We start from the raw sequence: 23,776 nt of genomic DNA on the forward strand, positions 1-23,776 counted from the left end.
AAGTGAAGATCTTCTAAATTAGTGATACGCCATTTCCTCTCCAAATTACTGGTTATCTGCTTTAAGCTACGATGTTTGTGAGTTATACGACGGAGTCAGGCACTTCTGATTTAAAGCTCTCTTTTTAGAGAGCTACAGCATCCAAAGTTGTCCTTCAATGAGGATGTAAAACTATTGACGGATACTCTATCTCACTTACAGAGTTTAGGTAGCTACTCTGCACTGTGTTGGTATATGGCATTAGAGAACATAAAGAAGGAATCATATCCTTAAACCTAGTTACAGCGCTTTCTGAAGAGACTTCTAGTGTAATGAAACTTATTCCCCACTGCTGGGTGGTCCATCAGAGTAAATGTAATGTATTAAGAAATGATCAGACAGAAGGGAGTTTTCAGGGAATACTGTTAAGTCTTCTATTTCCATACCATAAGTAGAACAAGATCTAAGATATGATTAAAGTGGTGGGTGGACTCATTACTTTTGAGCAAAGCCAATAGAGTCTAATAATAGATTAAATGCAGTGTTGAGGCTGTCATTCTCAGCATCTGTGTGGATGTTAAAATCGCCCACTATAAATTATCTTATCTGAGCTAAGCACTAAGTCAGACAAAGGTCTGAAATCACAGAGAAACTCACAGTAACGACCAGGGGATGATAGATATAACAAATAAAACTGTTTTTTGGACTTCCAATTTGGATGGACAAGACTAAGAGTCAAGCTTTCAAATGAATTAAAGCTCTGTCTGGGTTTTGATTAATTAATAGCTGGAATGGAAGATTGCTGCTAATCCTCCGCCCCGGCCCGTGCTACGAGCATTCTGACAGTTAGTGTGACTCGGGGGTGTTGACTCATTTAAACTAACATATTCATCCTGCTGTAACCAGGTTCTGTAAGGCAGAAATAAATCAATATGTTGATCAATTATTATATCATTTACCAACAAGGACTTAGAGAGAGAGACCTAATGTTTAATAGACCACATTTAACTGTTTTAGTCTGTGGTGCAGTTGAAGGTGCTATATTATTTTTTCTTTTTGAATTTTTATGCTTAATAGATTTTTGCTGGTTATTGGGTAGTCTGGGAGCAGGCACCGTCTCTACAGGTATGGGGTAATGAGGGATGGCAGGGGGAGAGAAGCTGCAGAGAGGTGTGTAAGACTACAACTCTGCTTCCTGGTCCCAACCCTGGATAGTCACGGTTTGGAGGATTTAAGAAAATTGGCCAGATTTCTAGAAATGAGAGCTGCTCCATCAAAGTGGGATGGATGCCGTCTCTCCTAACAAGACCAGGTTTTCCCCAGAAGCTTTGCCAATTATCTATGAAGCCACCTCATTTTTTGGACACCACTCAGACAGCAGCAATTCAAGGAGAACATGCGTCTAAACATGTCACTCCCGGTCTGATTGGGAGGGCCCAGAGAAAACTACAGAGTCCGACATTGGTTTTTGCCAAGTTACACACCGTTTAATGTTAATTTTAGTGACCTCCGATTGGCGTAACCGGGTGTCATTACACCCCGACGTGAATTACAATCTTACCAAATTTACGCTTAGCCTTAGCCAGCAGTTGTCAAATTTCCTTCAATGTCGCCTGCCTCGGGCCCCCGGAAGACATTGACTATGGTTGCTGGTGTCGCTAACTTCACATTGTCGCAAACAGAGTCGCCAATAACCAGAGTTTGATCCTCGGCGGGTGTTGTGCGTCGAGTGGGGAAAAACGGTTAGAGATGTGAACGGGTTGGCGGTGTACACGGGGCTTCTGTTTAGGGCTACGCTTCCTCCTCACAGTCACCCAGTCGGCCTGCTTTCCTGGCTGCTCGGGATCTGCCAGGGGGTAACTAACGGTGGCTAAGCTACCTTGGTCCGCACCGACTACAGGGGCCTGGCTAGCTGTAGAATTTTCCACGGTGCGGAGCCGAGTCTCCAATTCGCCCAGCCTGGCCTCCAAAGCTACGAATAAGCTACACTTATTACAAGTACCGTTACTGCTAAAGGAGGCCGAGGAATAACTAAACATTTCACACCCAGAGCAGAAAAGTGCGGGAGAGACAGGAGAAGCCGCCATGCTAAATCGGCTAAGAGCTAGTAGCTACGCTAGGCTAGCGGATTCCTAAAAACACGCAAAGTGAATAATGTGTAAATAATTTAGAGGTGAATTCAGCAGAAGGAGTGGCTTTAGTTAAGGCACGTAAAGATTACACTGGGAAAACAAATCGTAATCTAGATAATAGATCAATCTAACTGCGCAGATTAAACAGCTACAGATACAGAAAAAACAACCGCTGTGCTCCGGAACAGGAAGTGATACAATACCGCAGTGAGAGCCAACCACCAGTAGAGGCAAGCAAGGAGTCCAGAATGTTTTTAGAACCTTAGACCTCAACAATTTTTAGAAGAGGAACTCAACCTTTTTATTCCCTGTTAATTCTGCATTTTTATGCTAATTTGCTATCTTAATGTATTTATAAATTGTTTAGGTTCTTGTTATCATATACACACACTTATTATCATTTTATTTTACATGGACCACAATGGAAATACGACGGTAGGCTGAAAAGTTCTAAGGCTCACTATAATGCGTTAATGCATTACTCCTTCATGGGGAGCTTAGAACTTTTCAGCCTACCTCATAAGTGTTTTCACTTTCTTGTGTCAACCATGTATTTTAACACATTTATAATTTTATTATGTACTTACACTGAACTTACTAAAAATCACTTTTCGCACTCACACTTTTAATATAAAGATGACTTAACACCTCCTGCTGGAATGGCGTGTGAGTCCAGAAAGTAGCTAGCAACAACCATTGTTCTGTGTTGTTCACTAATATCCGTAGCTACTTCAAAAATATAAGTCCTATCAATGTTCTGTTTTCGCAGCATTCATCTTGACCCAAAATACATAAGCATCCAAACGGTAGAATCAGAGGCAGAGTCAACAAACGAGCAGAGGTTCAGGGATACTGGCGAGGCGGAGATCAAAAAATAACAGCAGGTCAAAAATACAACAAGGCAAACAGGACTATGGTGTGAGGCTGGAATGTGAAATGAATTTGTCAAACTGGCAAGGAACTAGGGGACTGTGAGGCTTAAATAATGGGCAGGTTAATCAGGCTTGAATGGGGAACAGGTGTGGGGAAGGTTCTGGAAGGGGTGTGACCGGGAAACACAAAGGCACGTGCAAGAGGGTGAAGTGACACAAAAAACAAAGCAGACCAAAGCAAGAGAAATAAGTGACAGAAAAAAATCAACATTGAAATACATGACATGCCCAACGACCGACAATAATTAACGTGAACAAAACAAAGGGGCAACCAAGGAAATAATGTGACCACCCTAAAAAGAGGACAACAAGAAAAATAAAGACTATAACCAAAACTAGAACGGAACTGACAATGGCTTAAGTGTAAAAGTAAATGATAATAAAATGGCAACACAAACTATTGACTAAAGGCAGTATAAATGATAAACAGAAAACAAAACCAGAGACTACAGAATACAGATAATGCAAAGAATGATTGAAAGAATAACTGATAAACTGTCAGGGCACCTGTAGTGGCTGAACACGCATTGCAGACTCCCAGGCTAGGCTTAGGTGTAAGAGAAGACATGGTCTTTATTCCAGGCTCTGGTTCGGTACACATGTGATCAAGCAGTGGAGCAGAGGTACAATCAGGATCAAGCAAAAATGCAGTCATGGTTGAGCAGGGGTCAGAGGCACGAGCAAACACAGACATCCGGGGTGAGGCAAGAAGCATGGTCGAAGAATACAGAGCAAAACACGGTACATGGCGAGGCAAAAATTAGGACTGAGAAAGACAGCTGGAATGTGTATAACACAACAAACTGACAGGGGAGATGGTTAAATAAGAGTGGAGTTAACAAGGTGCATGTGGAAGAACAATCTAGAAAGGGGTGTGGCCATGAACAAAGATTAAGCACTGTGCAAGATAGAAAGGAAGGAGTGGCTCAAAGTGGAGTGATGTAAGATACAAAGATGTGGGCAGGATGCAAAGAGCGTGAGTGACGGAGACACAAAGCAGACAGAAACACAGAGAGAGACGAGGACACAAGAGCTGGTGAAGTGGTATGAAGCGACAACACAATCAGATATAAGTGAGGGATGAAGACATAATGGCAGGTGCAGGGTGTGGAGTGAACATAATAAGATGGCCTGAAGGAGAAACTGAGAACAGAGATCAAACAGAATCCTAGGACAGAATATAACTATGAACAGAAACTAGAATCTGGCATGAACATGAGGGCTATTCAGAGAACAGTAAGAAAATGAACACAAAGACAAAACCAGACTGGAACTGTCTAAGAAATAAACTATAAGTAAAACAAAGACAACTGCTAACCAAAACCCGATACGTCAGCATAACTGATAACACAAATGAGATTAACAAAATAAACAAATGATTAATTAATGATCAAAAACACAAACTGGTAGAGCAAAACTAGAACGGAACTGAACTTATGGCCAAAGTATAAAAGTAACAAAGAAACAAAGTGACAAAGCAAAACAGAACAGAGAATAAACACATGATGAAAATAAAATAAGTAATAAGTCAAAGCTGGAGCAGATGTAAATGAAAAGAAAGAGGGGAAAAAGGATCAAAGCCGCGATCAGGGCCAAAACGTGACATAAACCAAGAAAAACTAGTGACAAAAGCATTACACAAAGAAAAGAAATAAACAGAACAAAACTGAGACTAAAATGACAAAAGTATAATCATATGAAAAATAAAACAGTAGAATCCTCAGAGGAAGCTTGGACATGAACAAGGGATAAACACAGCCATAAACCCCGGGCCAGGGCAGAACCTGACACTCCACAGTTTGTCTGTTATCAAAGTTGCACGCACATACAGCTGCTGTCAGCAGGTACTTTTAATTTGAAAGAAAAAAAAAGACGATGGCAGAAGACATTAAAAACACTACACATTTCACTCATGGTACCAAAATGAGACTTAACTCACTCATGGTAATAACAACATAACACTTAACTAAACTGACTAAACCAATTGAACTATTAAAAACACAATAAATCAATAACAATAACAACACTGTTAAACTACCATGAACCACAATAACAACATTTAAAACCTCAAAACCCTGAACTCCCATGGTGCATTGTAGCCCAAAGTCCATTGTTTGCTGGTGAGATAAAATTACTAATTTCTCCAAAATATTTGTCCTATCAACTTTCCATTTTCGCAGCGCTCATCCTTGACTCAAAATACATAAGTACAGCAAACAGGAAATGTCAGCGCTCCCCGGTTTCTGTATGATCAAAGCCATGAACATGCATGCACGCACACACACATGCACACAGAGGCCACTTGGCTATTATCAATCAATCAATCAATTTTTTTTTTTTATAGCGCCAAATCACAACAAACAGTTGCCCCAAGGCGCTTTATATTGTAAAGCAAGGCCATACAATAATTATGTAAAACCCCAACGGTCAAAACGACCCCCTGTGAGCAAGCACTTGGCTACAGTGGGAAGGAAAAACTCCCCTTTAACAGGAAGAAACCTCCAGCAGAACCAGGCCCAGGGAGGGGCAGTCCTCTGCTGGGACTGGTTGGGGCTGAGGGAGAGAACCAGGAAAAAGACATGCTGTGGAGGGGAGCAGAGATCGATCACTAATGATTAAATGCAGAGTGGTACATACAGAGCAAAAAGAGAAAGAAACAGTGCATCATGGGAACCCCCCAGCAGTCTACGTCTATAGCAGCATAACTAAGGGATGGTTCAGGGTCACCTGATCCAGCCCTAACTATAAGCTTTAGCAAAAAGGAAAGTTTTAAGCCTAATCTTAAAAGTAGAGAGGGTGTCTGTCTCCTGATCTGAATTGGGAGCTGGTTCCACAGGAGAGGAGCCTGAAAGCTGAAGGCTCTACCTCCCATTCTACTCTTACAAACCCTAGGACTACAAGTAAGCCTGCAGTCTGAGAGCGAAGTGCTCTATTGGGTGATATGGTACTACGAGGTCCCTAAGATAAGATGGGACCTGATTATTCAAAACCTTATAAGTAAGAAGAAGAATTTTAAATTCTATTCTAGAATTAACAGGAAGCCAATGAAGAGAGGCCAATATGGGTGAGATATGCTCTCTCCTTCTAGTCCCCGTTAGTACTCTAGCTGCAGCATTTGAATTAACTGAAGGCTTTTTAGGGAACTTTAGGACAACCTGATAATAATGAATTACAATAGTCCAGCCTAGAGGAAATAAATGCATGAATTAGTTTTTCAGCATCACTCTGAGACAAGACCTTTCTAATTTTAGAGATATTGCGTAAATGCAAAAAAAGCAGTCCTACATATTTGTTTAATATGCGCTTTGAATGACATATCCTGATCAAAAATGACTCCAAGATTCTCACAGTATTACTAGAGGTCAGGGTATGCCAATCCAGAGTAAGGATCTGGTTAGAGACCATGTTTCTACGATTTGTGGGGCCAAGTACAATAACTTCAGTTTTATCTGAGTTTAAAAGCAGGAAATTAGAGGTCATCCATGTCTTTATGTCTGTAAGACAATCCTGCGTTTAGCTAATTGGTGTGTGTCCTCTGGCTTCATGGATAGATAAAGCTGGGTATCATCTGCGTAACAATGAAAATTTAAGCAATACCGTCTAATAATACTGCCTAAGGGAAGCATGTATAAAGTGAATAAAATTGGTCCTAGCACAGAACCTTGTGGAACTCTGTGAAGAAGATTCCCCATTTACATGAACAAATTGTAATCTATTAGACAAATATGATTCAAACCACCGCAGCGCAGTGCCTTTAATACCTATGGCATGCTCTAATCTCTGTAATAAAATTTTATGGTCAACAGTATCAAAAGCAGCACTGAGGTCTAACAGAACAAGCACAGAGATGAGTCCACTGTCCGAGGCCATAAGAAGATCATTTGCAACCTTCACTAATGCTGTTTCTGTACTATGATGAATTCTAAACCCTGACTGAAACTCTTCAAATAGACCATTCCTCTGCAGATGATCAGTTAGCTGTTTTACAACTACCCTTTCAAGAATATACGAGTATATATTATAATATAGAATAACTGCATAACGTGGGTCAGCATAACACACATCATTAATTTCTTGACTTAATTACTAACACAGTTTAAAAGGTCAGGAATTCATGCTTGTGCAAAATATGGTTTGATATATATATATTTCCCTTTCCAGACTAATCAAAGTTTCATGGTCTATCTGCTTTCTGTTCACAGAAGAAGTAGGAAGCTCCACATCAGAAAACGTCCAGCCTCCAGCTTTCATTCTGCCAGAGTTGGACATAGAGGTAGGCCTAATAAGCAAGTGCATTTTCACAACCTCTTTATGGTGGAATACATCATAAATATTAATAATCTTCCTACTTTGTGAACTTACACTGAACTGCAAAAAGTAAAACAGTTCATCATGTTTGGATTGTTGGCTTATTCGCCGACAGACAACACACATCTAGTGAATTAGCTTTTGGATTGTGTCCAAATCATGGTGATTTGCATGCAGATGTTGATATACTGGCATTTAACAGGTAAGCAGACTAAGTGCTTCACCCCTTTATGCGAGTCATGTGTCTAATAAAACATAACAAACATTCCTTTTCAGCATTTATGGCTTATCATCACTGGCTTGGTTGTTTATTTTGTTTACAGCTTATTGAAGCTTCTGCAACAACTTAGGTAATGTGTGGCTTCTCACCGCTGTCGCATGAGTATGTTGTTTGTTTTATATTCACATCACAATGCACGGAATTAACATTTTGTTTTTAGTTCACTGTTCAGGTTGGGTTTTTTATTAATTTAATATTCATGCTGTATGTTTACTTCATCATCTTCATGGTGCTGAATCCATGTGTCTGTCATGTCCTTATAACTCACAACATCACACAGTTGTGATAAAGTTATATTACAAGGAAATTCTGACCATTTAACCTGGGGCCTATTTTTATACCCCCATCACACATAACCAGAATCATGCAGAACGGCATCAGAATGATGAATCGGCACACATCCGAAAAGTGTCGGGTTTCAGTTCCAAAACATTCTGACAGCCATTTGCCAGAGTCCGCACAGTTGGTCGAAATTGGCTGGCGGCTCCAAGTGTGATGCACATGTTCAAAACCCTCCGGGCGCCATCGAGATGAGACACCTATGTGACGGCGGTCCATGTGCAATCTGAGCACCATCTGACCGCAATTTACATATTCTCATGGGGCAAAACAGGATCCGAAATGATTTGAGCGCATACAAGGGAACCTCGAGATGGATCTGGCATGGCAAAACTTGTCGGTATGACATCCACATGCCACGTATAATAATGTCCCCCCGGAGCGCAAAGGAACTGTTGAAATGTATGTGGCACGCTTCATCACGATAATAATTAGGAATTATTATCATGTACAGTGAATGTGAACAGCGGCTATCAAACCGAAAGCACTGTGCACCAGTGCGTGCACACTGCCGCAAATCTGAACAGGCTGTTATATCCACAATAGACCTTACAGTACAGATATGTGTCCATTCCTTGCTATTGTCTCCATCATATTGCTATATACCACAGGCAGCTGCGCCTCTCCATGGTCTCATGCTCAGTAACACATCATTGTATGCGTTAGGCTCGGAGCTCAACGGATCTCACCACTGTACTATTTGATCACCTTCTAACTCTGTAGGAGATATGAAACTGTTGTGCCAGGCCGTCAGGCTCGGAGCTCAATGGATCTCACCGCTGTACTATTTGATCACCTTCTAACTCTGTAGGAGATATGAAACTGTTGTGCCAGGCCGTGACAGCGTTAATAAACATGAATCTCACCTCCAACAGTGGTCCAGGAGTGTTTCACAGCACGGACATGGATGTGGAGTTGGACCACAGGCTGTGGTTAAAATCCTCTCACCTAGCTGCTGTGTGCTGGAATCAACCATGCAAAAATAAATTTCATGTGATAATCTAACCATCACAGTGTCCACAGTTGCGTTGTGCTGTTGAAGTGAGCCAAAACACACAAAAAAAGAAATTAAAGTTCCCTGGAAAAACTGCGTCTCATGCATGGGACAGCATGTCCCACTGCCAGCAGTGTCCAGCAGTTGGCAGCAATGTGCATGTGCGCCATCACGCGCACCGCACACACATAGCTGGTCATTCAGCTATCGTGAACACGCACACACAGACACACACCCAGCAATCACGTCATCAGTCCAGCTCTGCTCTGCGCACACACACGTGAGGTCAGTAGCGATATGTTGGGGAAGATGAGTGCAGATGTGATTGCATGAGTGAGTGAGTGACCGCACCATGACGGCTTGGACACATATGGTGTGAGTCCCGTCCATACATTGGTTGTACTCCGATGTTCAGTACCAGCAGGGACTGTGCAAAGGCAGGAACACAGCGCTCCCTCTCACTCTGGTCCCGTGTTTGTCATGCAGACATTTGGACATCAGGCAGTCTTCAGCGCCTTTTATGGCCATCTGACAGCAGTCTGTGTCATCTAGCTGTTGTCTACATGTACTTTGGATGCCATCGTGCAGGTGTGGACGAGGTAATCTGGATGCATGCCGATACTGCTGATCACGCCTCTTTTCCTCCCGACTGCTTCAGATTATAGCAATATTTGCCGTGTCAGGCTGGTTCCTGCACATTCTTGCTATGTGTGATGGGGGCTTTAGATCGTTATGGGTTCAATGCTTTAGACAGGACTAAAAGATTAATCAGCACAGTATTTAGTGTGATCTTTAAAACAGTCATTGGCTAATATATATAGAAAATGTGCGGGGCAATCAGATAATATGGCAGTAAAATGCTTCTTGTGGCCACTAAATATGCTAAACTCTCATTAGATGTGTCACAAAGCAAGTTTAGCGGCAGAGGTACATGTGTGCACATGCATTATCAATAAATGTAAAGAAAAGTTTTAAAGCGATTGATTGTTAAAGCTGTATGGCATCTGGGTTTTTTAAGCTATTATTTCGTTCCTTAGCCTTTAAATATGGGATTCATAATATGATATTGCCAATATGATCAAACTTTGTGCTGTCTGGGAACAATTTTGAATTTCGCCCCCTAAAGGAAAGAATTTCAAGTGATCAGACACCATGACCTACATTTGGTAGCGATGTCATAGATCACGTGGGAGCTCCCCCCAGTCTGAGAGAAGATGCTGCCAAGTGTACTGTCAGTTTGAGTAAAGAAAGGCAAAGTGACGTCAACTAGCTGGTCACTTGAACAAAATAAACCAAGATGGTGGAAAATGATCCACAGTCTGAACAGCTTATTTCTCTGTAAACATGCTTGTCATATATTTTATAAATTTTGTAAATATTTTGTTAATGAGAAATAAACACTTCTAAATCTAAAAACACTGTTTTTGCAACCAGATAACACCTCTGAAGTGATTTACAAGACATCTTACGGATGTTAGTGTTCACATCACAGGAGCACCCATTCGGCGAATGGGTCAGGTTACAAATAATCTCAAACCCTCACCCATGCGCACCAAGTGGTAACCTGAGCACGCTATAAATGAGGTCGACGCAGAAGTGCAGTACCTTGACTGGCCATTTTCAGATCTCTCCAGAGGTGTTCAATCAGATTCAGGTCTGGGTTCTGGCTGGCCACTCAAGGACATTCACAGAGTTGTCCTGAAGCCACTCCTTTGATATCTTGACTGTGTGCTTAGGGTCATTGTCCTGCTGAAAGATGAACCGTCACTCCAGTCTGAGCTCTGGAGCAGGTTTTCATCCAGGATGTCTCTGTACATTGCTACATTCATCTTTCTCTCAATCCTGACTAGTCTCCCAGTTCCTGCCACTGAATAACATCCCCAAAGCATAGTAGAGAAGCTTGAATCTTCGACTGGACTGGGTTGCTTGACGCGAGGACGTTTCGCTTCAAATCGCAGAAGCTTCCTCAGCTAAAATTCTTGCTCTGGTGGTCTGACTTCTGTCTTGACTCTTGTAGAGACGAATAATCAAGAAGTCACAAAAGCTGGAGTTTTAAACCTAACCAGACCCCTCCTACTGAGAGGCCGACTGCTATAGGCTAGTGACTAAACAATAGCTCTAATTAGCACCTTTGTTTAGTCAGTAGCCTATAGCAGTCTGCCTCTCAGTAGGAGGGGTCTGGTTAGGTTTAAAACTCCAGCTTTTGTGACTTCTTGATTATTCTTCTCTACAAGAGTCAAGACAGAAGTCAGACCACCAGAGCAAGAATTTTAGCTGAGGAAGCTTCTGCGATTTGAAGTGAAACATCTTTGCGTCAAGCAACCCAGTCCAGTCGAAGATTCAAGCTTCTCTACTATGGAAACCACCTGGACAACTGAAAGCCTACACAGAAACATCCCCAAAGCATGATGCTGCCATTGTCTAGGTGATTAGTGGTGCCTGGTTTCCTCCAACCATGACACCTGGTATTCACGCCAAAGAGTTCAATCTTTGTCTCATCAGACCAGAGAATTTTGTTTCTCATGGACTGAGAGTCCTTCAGGTGCCTTTTGGTAAACTCCAGGTGGGCTGTCATGTGCCTTTTACTAAGGAGTGACTTCCGTCACTCTACCATACAGGCCTGATTGGTGGATTGCTGTAAATATGGTTGTTCATCTGAAAGGTTCTCATCTCTCCACAGAGGAATGTTGGAGCGCTGACAGAGTGACCATCAGGTTCTTGGTCACCTCCCTGACTAAGGACCTTCTCCCCAATTGTTCAGTTTAGATGGTTGACCAGCTCTAGAAAGAGTCCTGGTGGATCCGACCCTCTTCCATTTATGGATGATGGATGCCACTGTCCTCATTGGGACCTTCAAAACAGCAGACATGTTTCTGTACCCTTCCCCAGATTTGTGCCTTGAGAAAATCCTGTCTTGGAGGTCTACAGACAATTCCTTTACCTTCATGCTTGGTTTGTGCTCAGACATGTACTGTCAACTGTAGGACCTTATATGCCTTTCCAAATCATGTCCAATCAACTGAAATTACCCCAGGTGGACTCCAGTTAAGCTGTAGAAACATCTCAGGGATGATCAGTGGAAACAGGATGCACCTGAGCTCAATTATGAGCTTCATCGTAAAGGCTGTGAATACTTATGTACTTTCTTAGTTTTTTATTTTATTTTTAATGAATTTACAAAAATCTAAAAAAAAAAACCCAACTTTTTCACAATATCATTATGGGGTATTGTGTGTAGAATTTTGAGAAAAAATTAATTTCATCCATTTTGGAATAAGGCTGTAACATCATGTGGAAAAAGCCCAGTGCTGTGAATACTTTCCAGATGCACTGTAATAGGAAAACCTATATTGAAATATTAATTTATTTGCAGAGGGAGAAATGAAAAAAATGAGACTTTATGACTTGCGGTATCAACAAACAAAAAGCATCACCAACATAAGTGTAATCTTCACCCTCCTCTGTAGGTTGAGGGAGGAGGTGGTGTTACTTTCACTGATGGTGCACATTTGGCGAGGTATGTTCCTGTGCAGCCCGGATTTATGTTTGTTTTAGTTCAGTATTCAATGCATGCTGTCACTGATTATTACAGGTGAAGGTGAAGTCACAGCTGCAGTAAACAACAAGCAATGACACAACAAACAGTGTGTGTGAGAATCTACGTCATCAGTTTAACATACTGTCAGCTTTAATGACCAACAGTTTCACACTGGAAGAATTTTGGTTAGCTTTTAACACACACACTTTGTGGTTTTATGTTCTCTTTTGTGTCACATCTGCAGAAAGTGACCTCTTGAGTCAAAATGTAAATTCAAAATTTTAACTGTAAATCAATGAGGAATATAATTACAACAAGAACTGTGACACACATTTGAGCTTTAGCTTGGACTTGAAAAGTGCAGCATCTTAAGTTATATTATACACAATTTATTAGGAGGCATGAGACTGAAATGAGAGTGACTTTAAACATTTAACATATTCATGAATAGCGACAACTCTGTCTGTATGCCTGAAATTGTGTCATATTTTGTGTTTTCATGTGTCTTGGTTTTGTACTGATCAGATTGCAGGTACTGTTTTTATAATGTGTTATTTGACTTAACATTATAAAAATGGATTTTTGTTCCTAAGTGCTTGTTAAATTGTTTAAAGTTTTCTTTGAAATGTACGGTACGTCAGGAAAGTATTCACAGCCCTTCATTTTTTCCACATTTTGTTATGTTATAGCTATAGCGAACATAGCCACAGACATATCTTTACAGAGTCAAAGGTTGCCTTCATTTTCCACTTTTAACAAAGAACTGACTCTCCAGACATTTCTAAGTTTCTAATGTGTGACAGTTGACTGACTCAATGTTATCAACGTGCATCAAAATCCTCCCTTCTCATAAAGTTACCAGTTTTCCAAACATTCCCTAACCAAATTTACGACGTCTCAGGAGAGCTTCAAGAAACAGTCCTTAAGGATAAAATATACTTGTTGAACTAGGTCCCAGCAATTCCAGTTCAACCTGAATTTATTAGACAGCTTAATGAAACCTGTCCGAAGTCAGAAGATGTCCAGACACCAACAGGATTCTCCCTACAGATAACAGCTCAATAAACCTAGACTCTCAAGCAGCCAGACCCAAAAGATCAGAGGTCATAAAAAGAGCCAACACTGGGATGGAACCACAGTGCCCTATGCTGGGAAGAACATGGACTCTTCAATATGTGAATATATTTTATGTTAACAAAGGAGAGAAATTGTAATTTTTTTCCCCTTGTTAGAGTTAACCAAATAAAAAAGTATATTCCGGTTTAATCTGTTACATGGTTTTTTTCATGTGATACTACAAGCATTCATTTTTATAATGGTTGGTGCATGTTAAAATGTTATTTGTTGAATTATTAATGAATTGTCATGGTGAAAACAGAGTTTCTTTTAATCACTTTCCTTTTCTAGTATGCGTTTAGATGTGTCAGTCAGCTTATAATTTATTAGTAAAGAAGAAAGAAGGTATATGTCATTCATTGTATCTGATGTGTTTTTCAAATAATTTTCTTTGGGAGAAGCCTGAGGCCAAGTGGGTGGAGCTTATGACCATGCCTCTTTAAAATGACCCTGAAACAAAGGAACTTGATATTTTTCGACTCGGCTCGGTTTTTCTTCAGACTTTTTCTTCTTGAACTCTCTTCAGCTCTCTTCCAATCACTCTTTTTTCTAAGTCTTAACTCATGACTTTTGTTTCATTGTTTCTTTTGCTACATTATATTTCTTTTTGATTCTGTAATATTCGTTATTTGATGCACCAGTTTTTAATAACTTAAGGAATCAAATCAAATCAATTTTATTTATATAGCGCCAAATCACAACAAACAGTTGCCCCAAGGCGCTTTATATTGTAAGGCAAAGCCATACAATATAAAGAATATAATTTCAAATTAGAGTGAATTTGCGAGTCTCCAAATTGTTCATTTTCCGCACAATGCCAAAAGTGTTTTTGTTAACTTTGATTTTTCTTTGCAAAGCCTTGAACTATTTGTACATTTTTACAAAGGTTTCCACAAGTTTTGGAAGCTGGCAGAGCATTTTTATTAGCAAACACCAAAACCTTAATCCTGGGTCGGTTAGATCCAAGCTTCTGCGGGACCGCGGAACTATCACGTTTGGTCTTGCCAGGAAAATGAGCTGGATCCATGCCTGTAGTCACCTGGGAGACCCAGTGGGTTACCTTGATGCAGGCCAATTAAAGAAGGCCACCAAAGGCCAATCCAGAAAGAAGCAAACGGACCAGACCTTTCCACCACATCTGATCCAACGGGACCAGATAAGTGAACCTTCAAGTGTTCCAATGGCCTTGCTGTCAGTGATGCAAAAGTGGCTTTATTTGGTTAATTTTCTTACTTTTTAAATAATAATAATAATAATAATAATGATTTGTGAACTGAAAATTTACCACTAAATTCCAACCAGGTTTGTTCTTATTAAATTTAGTGCCTTGCTTCTTTTTCCTTGTTTTCACGTCTCATCATCAACATATCGTCTCAGTAATAAAACTATGAATCATTACCCATATTGTCAAAATCTCAGTCACATTTATTTGTACCTGTACATATGTAAATAAATCTGTAAATATTGTGCTCAGTGTTTGTCTTGTGTCCAGTTGAAGACAGATGTGTAATCAGTCGTATCCAGAACGTATGACTTTCAGATCAAATACTGATTAATAACGATAATGACATGATGCCCCTTTTGAGATATTTCATATGTAATTAAATTTAATCGCTTAATATATAATTAAATATTTAATTGTTTTAATTTATATCTGTTACATTTTCTGGTTCCCTGGTGTGAGGCGATTCAATACGCTACACAGCCTTATTTCTAAAAGGATGAAATTCTTTTTTTCACATCAGACTTCTACACACAATATCCCGTAAAGACAATGTGAATTTTTTTTTTTCAGATTTATTAATAAAAAAACAATAAGAAATCACATAAGTATTGACAGCTTTTACCATGAAGCTGAGATTTGAGCTCAGGTGCATTCTGTTTCCACTGATCATGCTTGAGCGGTGTTGCCACAGTAACTTTCAAAAGTTACTTTATTAGTTACTTTATACAGTTACATTTTACAGTTACTTTATAGTTACATCATTAGCAGCTGCGGACAACATGTCAGCAGCTGCTGAGTGTAACTAATAAAGTAACTAGTAATTAGTAGTAGTTACTTTGCTGATTAGGTACTTTACTGATAACTCAATCTTAAGAGTGACCAAGTTGATTACTAGTTACCTTATTAATTATATTACTTAGTTACAAGTTGTCAGCAGCTGCTAATAAAGTAACTGCATAAACCTGCTAATGAAGTAATTGCATAAAATAACTATATAAAGTAACTGGCAACACTGTCCTTGAGATGTTTCTACAGCTAACTTTCAGTCCACCTGGGGTAAATTCAGTTAATAGGACATGATTTGGAAAGACACACAGCTGTCTACATATAAGGTCCCATAGTTGACAGTGCATGTCAGAGCATGAAGTGAAATGAACTGTCTGTAGACCTTGAGACAAGACTGGCTTGAGGCACAAATCTGGGGAAGAGTACAGAAACATTTCTGCTGCTTTGAAGGTCCCAATGAGCACAGTGGCCTCCATCATCCATAAAAAGAAAAAGTTTGGCTCCACCAGGACTCTTCCTAGAGCTGGTCGCCCGACTAAATTGTGCGATCAGGGGAGAAGGGCCTTAGTCAGACAGGTGACCAAGTCAGGATTGAGGGAAAGATGAATGCAGCAATGTACAGAGACATCCTGGCTGAAACCTGCTCCAGAGCGCTCTTGACCTCAGACTGGGGTGATGGTTCATCTTTCAGCAGGACAATAACCCTAAACACACAGCCAAGATATCAAAGGAGTGACTTCAGGACAACTCTGTGAATGTCCTTAAGAGGCCCAGTCAGAACCTAGACCTGAATCTGATTGAACACCTGGAGAGATCTGAAAATGTCTGTGCACCGACGTTCCCCATCCAACCTGATAGAGCTTGAGAGGTGCTGCAAAGAGGAATGGGTGAAACTGCCCAAAAGATAGGTGTCCCAAGCTTGTGGTATCATATTGAAGAAGACATGAGGCTGTAATTGCTGCCAAATGTGCATTAAAAAAGTATTGAGCAAAGGATGTGAATACTTATGTACGTCTGATTTTTTTGTTGTTTTTTAATTTGTTTGGTTTGGGGTTTTTTTTTTTTTTTATAAATTTTCAAACTTTTTTCATGTTGTCATTATGGGGTGTTGTAAGTAGAATTTTGAGGGGGGGAAATGAATTTACTCCATTTTGGAATAAGGGTGTAACATAACAAAATGTGGAAAAAGTGAAGCGCTGTGAATAGTCTCCAGATGCACTGTATAGTTTCAGAGGAGATTCACTTTCCAGTGTTCATTACAAATCATGTTCCTGTATTTTCTGATATCCTCAGTGGTTGTGTGTACATTTTCTTTTTTTACCAGTTGCATGATCTTGGATTGTGTGGACTCCTGGTAAAGCATTATTTGTTTTTTGTTTTTTTTTCTCAAACATTACACTGGCGAACATACCATGTGTTTATTCATAACATGCAATTTGGATCAAAGAATAAATTATTTGTGTGTTTGTAGGGGAGGGCTCATCACGTCATCTCTGTTTTGTTTGCATTTCTTCGCCACCATAACATCAGCATGAGAACCGTTTTCCCAGAAAAGCATTAATATGCAGAAGAATTCTTTTCTTCTTTCTGAGTTCAATGTATTCAAATATTTTCCTTTTGTCTTTGTGGACTCCTATCTGTCACTGCTGTCTCACTGTTTTAACAGATTCATCCATCTACTTCCTCCATCTTGCCCAGCCAGGAGCATCCATTTGTTGATGGAGCACTGTCCGCTAACGCCGTATCCCCAGGTCAACACTTCACTGCAATGTCTTCCGAAACCACACTTCAATCTAGTTTAAACTTTTGCAGCATGCGCCAGCAATCAGTCCAACCCAATGAGACGCAGCCGTACTCCAAGTCCCTTGTGAATTAGACAAGCAAGCCTCAGATCAACCTGAAGACCAAAGTCCATCTGCAGTGCTGGCTTCTCCGCCACAGGAGTCCAGGCTGAGATGTGGTGGAGAGGAAATTCCCAGTTCAGCAGCTTTGTGCACCCCTCAGCCTGCAGCAAAGACAAATCTGTGGTCAGCAGGACAGGGTGGATTGACCGACAACCACGTGGCTCCTTCTTTGCATGAGCTGTCTGGTGACTCTGGCTCTGCTCCTGCTGTGACTCGCTGCAGAGGTAAAGCTTTAGCAGAAAGTTCCAGTGTGGCTGCACCACACGGTGAAGGTGGTACACCTGGTGTAGTCGCATCTCTTCTGACAGAGAGTCGGGCATCTCCGGGAGCAGAAGCTCGGCCGTCTCTGAGCAGAGCTGTCACTGAGGAGACTTTAGATCTTCATCCTGTCCAGACCTGGAATGAGAAGGAAGCCTCCGTACAGATTTCTCCTGACACATCATTAGAGATGCCAACAAATACACCCTCAGAGGCTGCTGGAACCCAGTGTGAGAGTGATGTAGACAGACACCTGAGATCATCCTTCATCTTTCTGAGTGGAGTTATCTTATTCTTTGTAGCACTGCAGGAACCCAGGGTCCTCTTCCTCACCGGACTGTTTTTGGTCTTGCTGTGGTTTTAATTATACCAGTTCTTTGTAAAAAGTCTTCCAGTTAAGTGCCTTTTCATAATTCCTAAATAAGCCAGTGAGTTGAAAGTTGTGGTTATTTCAAGGAATTAATGCTATATATATATGTAGAGATAGAGTTAAAGGGGTCATAATTATACTGATTTTCAGGAAAATATATATAACCAGGTGTCCTAACAAGAGGCAGTTTAATTGGCAATGACATTACAATTAGTAATTAGTACATATGTTAATGTCACATATCCATCCATCCATTTTCTTCCGCTTTATCTGAGTCGGGTCGCAGGGGCAGCAGCTCAAGCAAAGCCGCCCAGACCTCCCAAGGCCAACATGCACTGGAAACAGGTTTGACTTACTACCAGCAGTGCGAACCAAGCTCCTGCTGCGGTTGTACAGGGATCGGATAGCCTTAGCAAAGGACCCCGGACCCCATACTCCCAGAGCACCCCCACAGGTGCCCCGAGGGACACAGTCAAACGCCTTCTCCAGATCACTGTGCACTGCCGCTCGGCCCGTAGGCCGAGACAACAGTGAGAGACCTGTCCCCGACCCGAAGGCATATGGACGCGACCCTCTCGTTCACCGGAGTGAACTCCAACACATAGCGACTGAGCTGGGGAGCAATAAGCAATGTGACCCCAGCTCTCCGCCTCTCCCCGTGGGCAACGCCAGAAAATTGGAGCGTCCAGCCCCTCTCCAGGAGTTGGGTACCAGAGCCCAAGCTGTGCGTGGAGGTGAGCCCGACTATCTCTAGTCGGTATCTCTCAACCTCCCGCACAAGCTCAGGCTCCTTCCCCCCCAGCGAGGTGACATTCCACATGCCAACAGCCAGGGGCTGTGAGCGCAGACCGGGCCGCCAGGCCACCTGCCCTCGACCGCCACCCAATCCTCTCTGCACCCGATCCCCATGGCCCCCTCTGCAGGTGGTGAACCCACAGGAGGGCGGGCCCACGTCGCTCTTTCAGGCTGAGCCCGGCCGGGCCCCATGGGCTAAGGCTCGAGCACCAACCCCAGGCCTGGCTCCATGGTGGGGCCCCAGCTCCGCCATACCGGGCGACGTCTCGGTCCTTGATTTTTTACTGGTCATGGGAGCTTCTAAACTGCCCTTAGTCTGACCCATCACCTAGGACCTGTTTGCCTTGGGAGACCCTACAAGGGGCACAAAGCCCCTGACAACATAGCTCCTAGGATCATCCGGGTACGCAAACTCCCCCACCACGATAAGGTGGCAGCTAGAGGGGGAGATGTCAACATATGCTAAGATTAATTAATCCTCTGAAAAATGGTGTTGGCCAAGTGGTTAGTGTGCTTGTTTCCACATCAGAAGGGCCCTGGTACAAGACCATTCCTGCCCATTCTCTGTGTAATATGGAGTTGGGTCAGGAAGGGCATCTGCTATAAAACTTGTGGGAAAAAGGATTATACGTTGGTAATGAGTTATTAAGTTCACAATAAATCATGTTATCCTTATTAATATGCATGTTTCTACACAGAACATCCCAAAAAATTAATCACCTAATCTACTCCAGAGGGGATACTATTTTTATATATATGATGGATCACACATGTATTGTTCTTGAGTTATCATGTACACACAGACAAAGACATACATGATGACATTATGTCCTGTATGTTCAACATGACCATGTTCATAAATGTCAGACATAATAAGAGATACTAAAGTTTGTTGTTAAAAATACCCGACAGACGCAGAGGTGATCCATGCTAAAGGAAGGGAGAGGGTGGCCTCTAAGAAACATCCTGCTTATATGCCTGTCGCTTTAAATGGAAAGGAGCAACTACTGGACACACCTCCTTTCCCTCCAGGTCACCCTCCTGTCTCTTCAACAGGTTGTGGGAGTGTCACTTGGAGTGCAAACTGGTGGAGTGGGCATGCATGTCTCACAGAACATACAGATCTGGACTGCCATGACATACGTCACATGTCTAAATGAGTCAGTTGTGGTCTAAATATTCTTTATCAGCAGAGTTTCTATGTGTACAGATGTGAGACTGATAAAGATGATTTAAGATAAGAGAAGAGAAAAGAAGACTTTATTGATCCCCCACCAGGGAAAGTACTTGTTACAGTGCTACAGACAGAAAAGAGGTAGACAAGTGACAAAAATACATGAGTATAAAAACAAAATGAACAATCTAAAAAGGCTATGTACAGAATTATACAGAACGGTTTAGGGTTGGTGGCCAAGCAGTTTAGTGCGCTTGTTTCCAGTGCGGATGGTTCTAGTAGGTTCAAAACCCACTCCTGCTCATTCCCCGTATAATACGATTTGCATCAGGAAGGGCATCGGCATAAAACTTGTGCCAAATCAACATGCAGATCCACCTCTGATCTGTTGTTGCGACCCAGAGTGAAACAAAGGAGAAGCCGAAGGGACTTACATACAGAATGGTACAGTGGCAGTGTGCCAAGTGGTGAGTGGATTTGCTTCCAAAGCAGAAGGTTCCCAGTTCAAGACCACCTGTGGCCATTCTCCATGTTGTGTCAGGAAGGGCATCCGGTGTACAACCCTTGCCAAATCAACATGTAGATCTGTGTTGGATCTGCTGTGGTGACACACATATATGTATTGTGCACACAAACCATTACAGCTTAATGAAATAGAAAATATGCACAGGATACAAAATGGCACTTGGAAATTAATTTGCAGTCAGAAAGTAATTACACTGTGAATGTATTTGCACTGGAAATGTAATGGGTGTAAATAGATTTACATAGTGTGGCAGGATAAACGGTGTGCAGGTAAAATGTGGTACTGAATGTGATGCGATTGGGGTGTAAAAAAATTATGGATGTGAAGAGAACAGTGCTATGCTCCATTTAGGTGTGTTAAAGAATCTGATGGCTGATGGGATGAAGGACCTATGGTACGCTATTAAAATCAACCACATTTAGGGTCTGAAACGATTTAAAAACGGTTTTTGTACAATATGGCTCCTTTAATGTACATTTTGATCCAAAGGAGGACATATCATTTGCCAAATTCCAAAGCAAAAAGAAAGTTGTTTTAAAAAATATGCATTTTAATGCATTGCCATTATAGGGATTTGATGTAAAAGCAGGTACTAAGTAATAGAGAAAGTATTTTAATATCTTCTAGTGACAATGTAGCCAGTACTGTGTTGAAGCTGAGTATTCAATATGTACGTTTGTGTTGTAGTTCTGTTCTTCTCATCATGTAGAGATTGTGCTTCTGCTGTTAACCTGTAAAGCAGTTTGGTCTTGTAACAAGTCTGTCTTTATAACCAGCGATGGGCACAGCTAACTGATCATCAATCAATCAATTTTTTTTTATATAGCGCCAAATCACAAACAAACAGTTGCCCCAAGGCGCTTTATATTGTAAGGCAAGGCCATACAATAATGATGTAAAACCCCAACGGTCAAAACGACCCCCTGTGAGCAAGCACTTGCTACAGTGGAAGGAAAAACTCCCTTTTAACAGGAAGAAACCTCCAGCAGAACCAGGCTCAGGGAGGGGCAGTCTTCTGCTGGGACTGGTTGGGCTGAGGGAGAGAACCAGGAAAAAGACATGCTGTGGAGGGGAGCAGAGATCGATCACTAATGATTAAATGCAGAGTGGTGCATACAGAGCAAAAAGAGAAAGAAACAGTGCATCATGGTGCAACTGAAAGGTTAACTTCAATAACCACTAATCTGCTAACTGAAAAGTTAAATGTAATAATGCAATACTGATAAACATCTGAATTTTTTTTTACCTGTAAGCTGCCAACAGCCAGTTTTTATTATGTAAATTTAGTTATGTGGAGAAGTAGGTTTGTCATCAAACAAATGAGCAAGTGGTCACCTTTATAGAACCGTTAGCATATCATGCAGCTAACATTCACTCTTAAACATCTGTTTCATAGTTTGTTAAAAACAGGAATGTTGGCTCCAATATTCTATCAGAACACCGGGATACTCATGAATTACTGGCTAACTTTACATGCCGTTAATATTCAGGTTACGGTCAATATTCCGGTTTCTGAATCATTAGGAATAACCTGTTTACATGCTTAAGCAGACAGAGTTACTCCTGTATACACGGTCATTGGTGTCATTTGGAATATCCCCATCTAAACAGCGACGCACGTCTTCCACCGGTGCTTGATTTGGTCTGGCGATCGTGCAAATCCTGCTTTGCGTAACTTTTCGGCCACCTTCTTGCAAATGTCGCTATCTCGGTACTTTCTACTGTCAATAAAAGACATTATATTCATGTCTTTCAATGAAATATTTGGTTTCCTCCTTGCTCCAAAAGTGTGGTGCTGTGCTGCCGCGTCTGGATTTCCCCATGCTTGTTTACCTCTGCTTCTGTGGTGTCCGGTGGGTTGCGCGCGCCGCATACAAGTAGTTGCCGTACTCAAAAGACCAAGATTCCTTGTGGATAGGACAGCTAATTTGGCACCAAAGTCTTGTTTGAGGGTGGGCGATAAAGTGGTTAAATGAAAGAGCATATGAAGCAAAAATTGTACTTCCTGGCACAGCCCCATTGTCATTAGTCACATTAAATCTCGCTAAAAGTTACAGACACAGCCTCTCTCCACTGACCAAAAAAACGTGCACTATTTGTGACTGCTTCAGTGATTGCAGCTGAAAACAAAACAGTACACCATCAATTCCGTGTGAAGTGATATTTCAAAACAATTAAATTTGTCAGACACTGTGGTCTGTTTTCTAACTTATCTGAAAAGCTAATCTGCTAAGGAAAAAGTTAGCTTGACGAATTAGTTGTTAGCAGATTAGTGGAACTGTGCCCACTACTGTCTTCAACACGACATCTTGTCAGATGTCAGACATTATATCTTGTTGATTTGGATTTTTGCTGTTGTTGTTTACAAAATTCAACTGTAAATCATGTTTTTGTGTGACTTAATCTGCCTTTTAAATATAAAAACCTCGTAGCGTGAGCACATATCAGTTTGAAGTAGTGACACACCAGCTTCCTCACAACTGCACTTTTGATTTAGTAAAGTCTTGCACAACTCAAACTTTTATTGCACTACATTGACAGCCTGACAAACAGGCTGAAAGGCGTTTGATGTGATTATGTTGCAGTGGACTGCCATTAAATGTGATTTTACACGCTGTAACACTGTCTTCGTGCTTTGATTTTGCAGTTTCATTCATGATGTGAGGAAATGTGTGCATGTGCAAAACTGTGTGATGCATAATCATGTATTTTATTAAATTATTATTTTGTAAAATAACAGAGAGCTTTTGCACATTTATCTCCGGAGGGAGCTCATATTGCTTTAAGTGAAAATACACAGAGCAATATGAGCTGCAGATATGAGTCAAAGGTCACACATTGCACTGAAATCATGGTGTCATATGCAGTGCAGATACACAACTGTGAGCTGAGTTCAGTGTTTGGAGGCCGACAATTACCAGGAAACAGAAGCTGCACGATGAGATGTGACAGATTATTTCCAATTTTAGTCATGATCCTAGGCTGATATGTTAATGAATGTTTTTATGAACGTAGTCTTTGTAGTGTACAACAGACACCTCAAACTCAAATTACCCATCGGTCAGTTTTTCTTTTCTGGGAGAAGGCCTCACGATGTGCATGTGGACAATGGATCTCAGG

General features: G+C 41.3%; 1 protein-coding gene across 1 annotated transcript in view; it reads left to right on the forward strand.

Moving 5' to 3' along the window:
• si:ch211-167b20.8 (protein phosphatase 1 regulatory subunit 3A) overlaps nucleotides 1-18,228 on the forward strand; it is a gene marked incomplete at its 5' end in the record, with an annotated part of 43,199 nt that extends 24,971 nt beyond the window's left edge. Inside the window, 2 exons of the mRNA XM_034172970.1 lie at nucleotides 7,246-7,316; nucleotides 17,296-18,228. Of these exons, the coding sequence (XP_034028861.1) occupies nucleotides 7,246-7,316; nucleotides 17,296-17,505 (281 nt within the window). The remainder of the gene's footprint in view (nucleotides 1-7,245; nucleotides 7,317-17,295) is intronic.
• Nucleotides 18,229-23,776: the final 5,548 nt, after the last annotated feature.

The sequence above is a fragment of the Thalassophryne amazonica genome, chromosome 6, assembly GCF_902500255.1.
Source record: "Thalassophryne amazonica chromosome 6, fThaAma1.1, whole genome shotgun sequence".
Taxonomy (NCBI): domain Eukaryota; kingdom Metazoa; phylum Chordata; class Actinopteri; order Batrachoidiformes; family Batrachoididae; genus Thalassophryne; species Thalassophryne amazonica.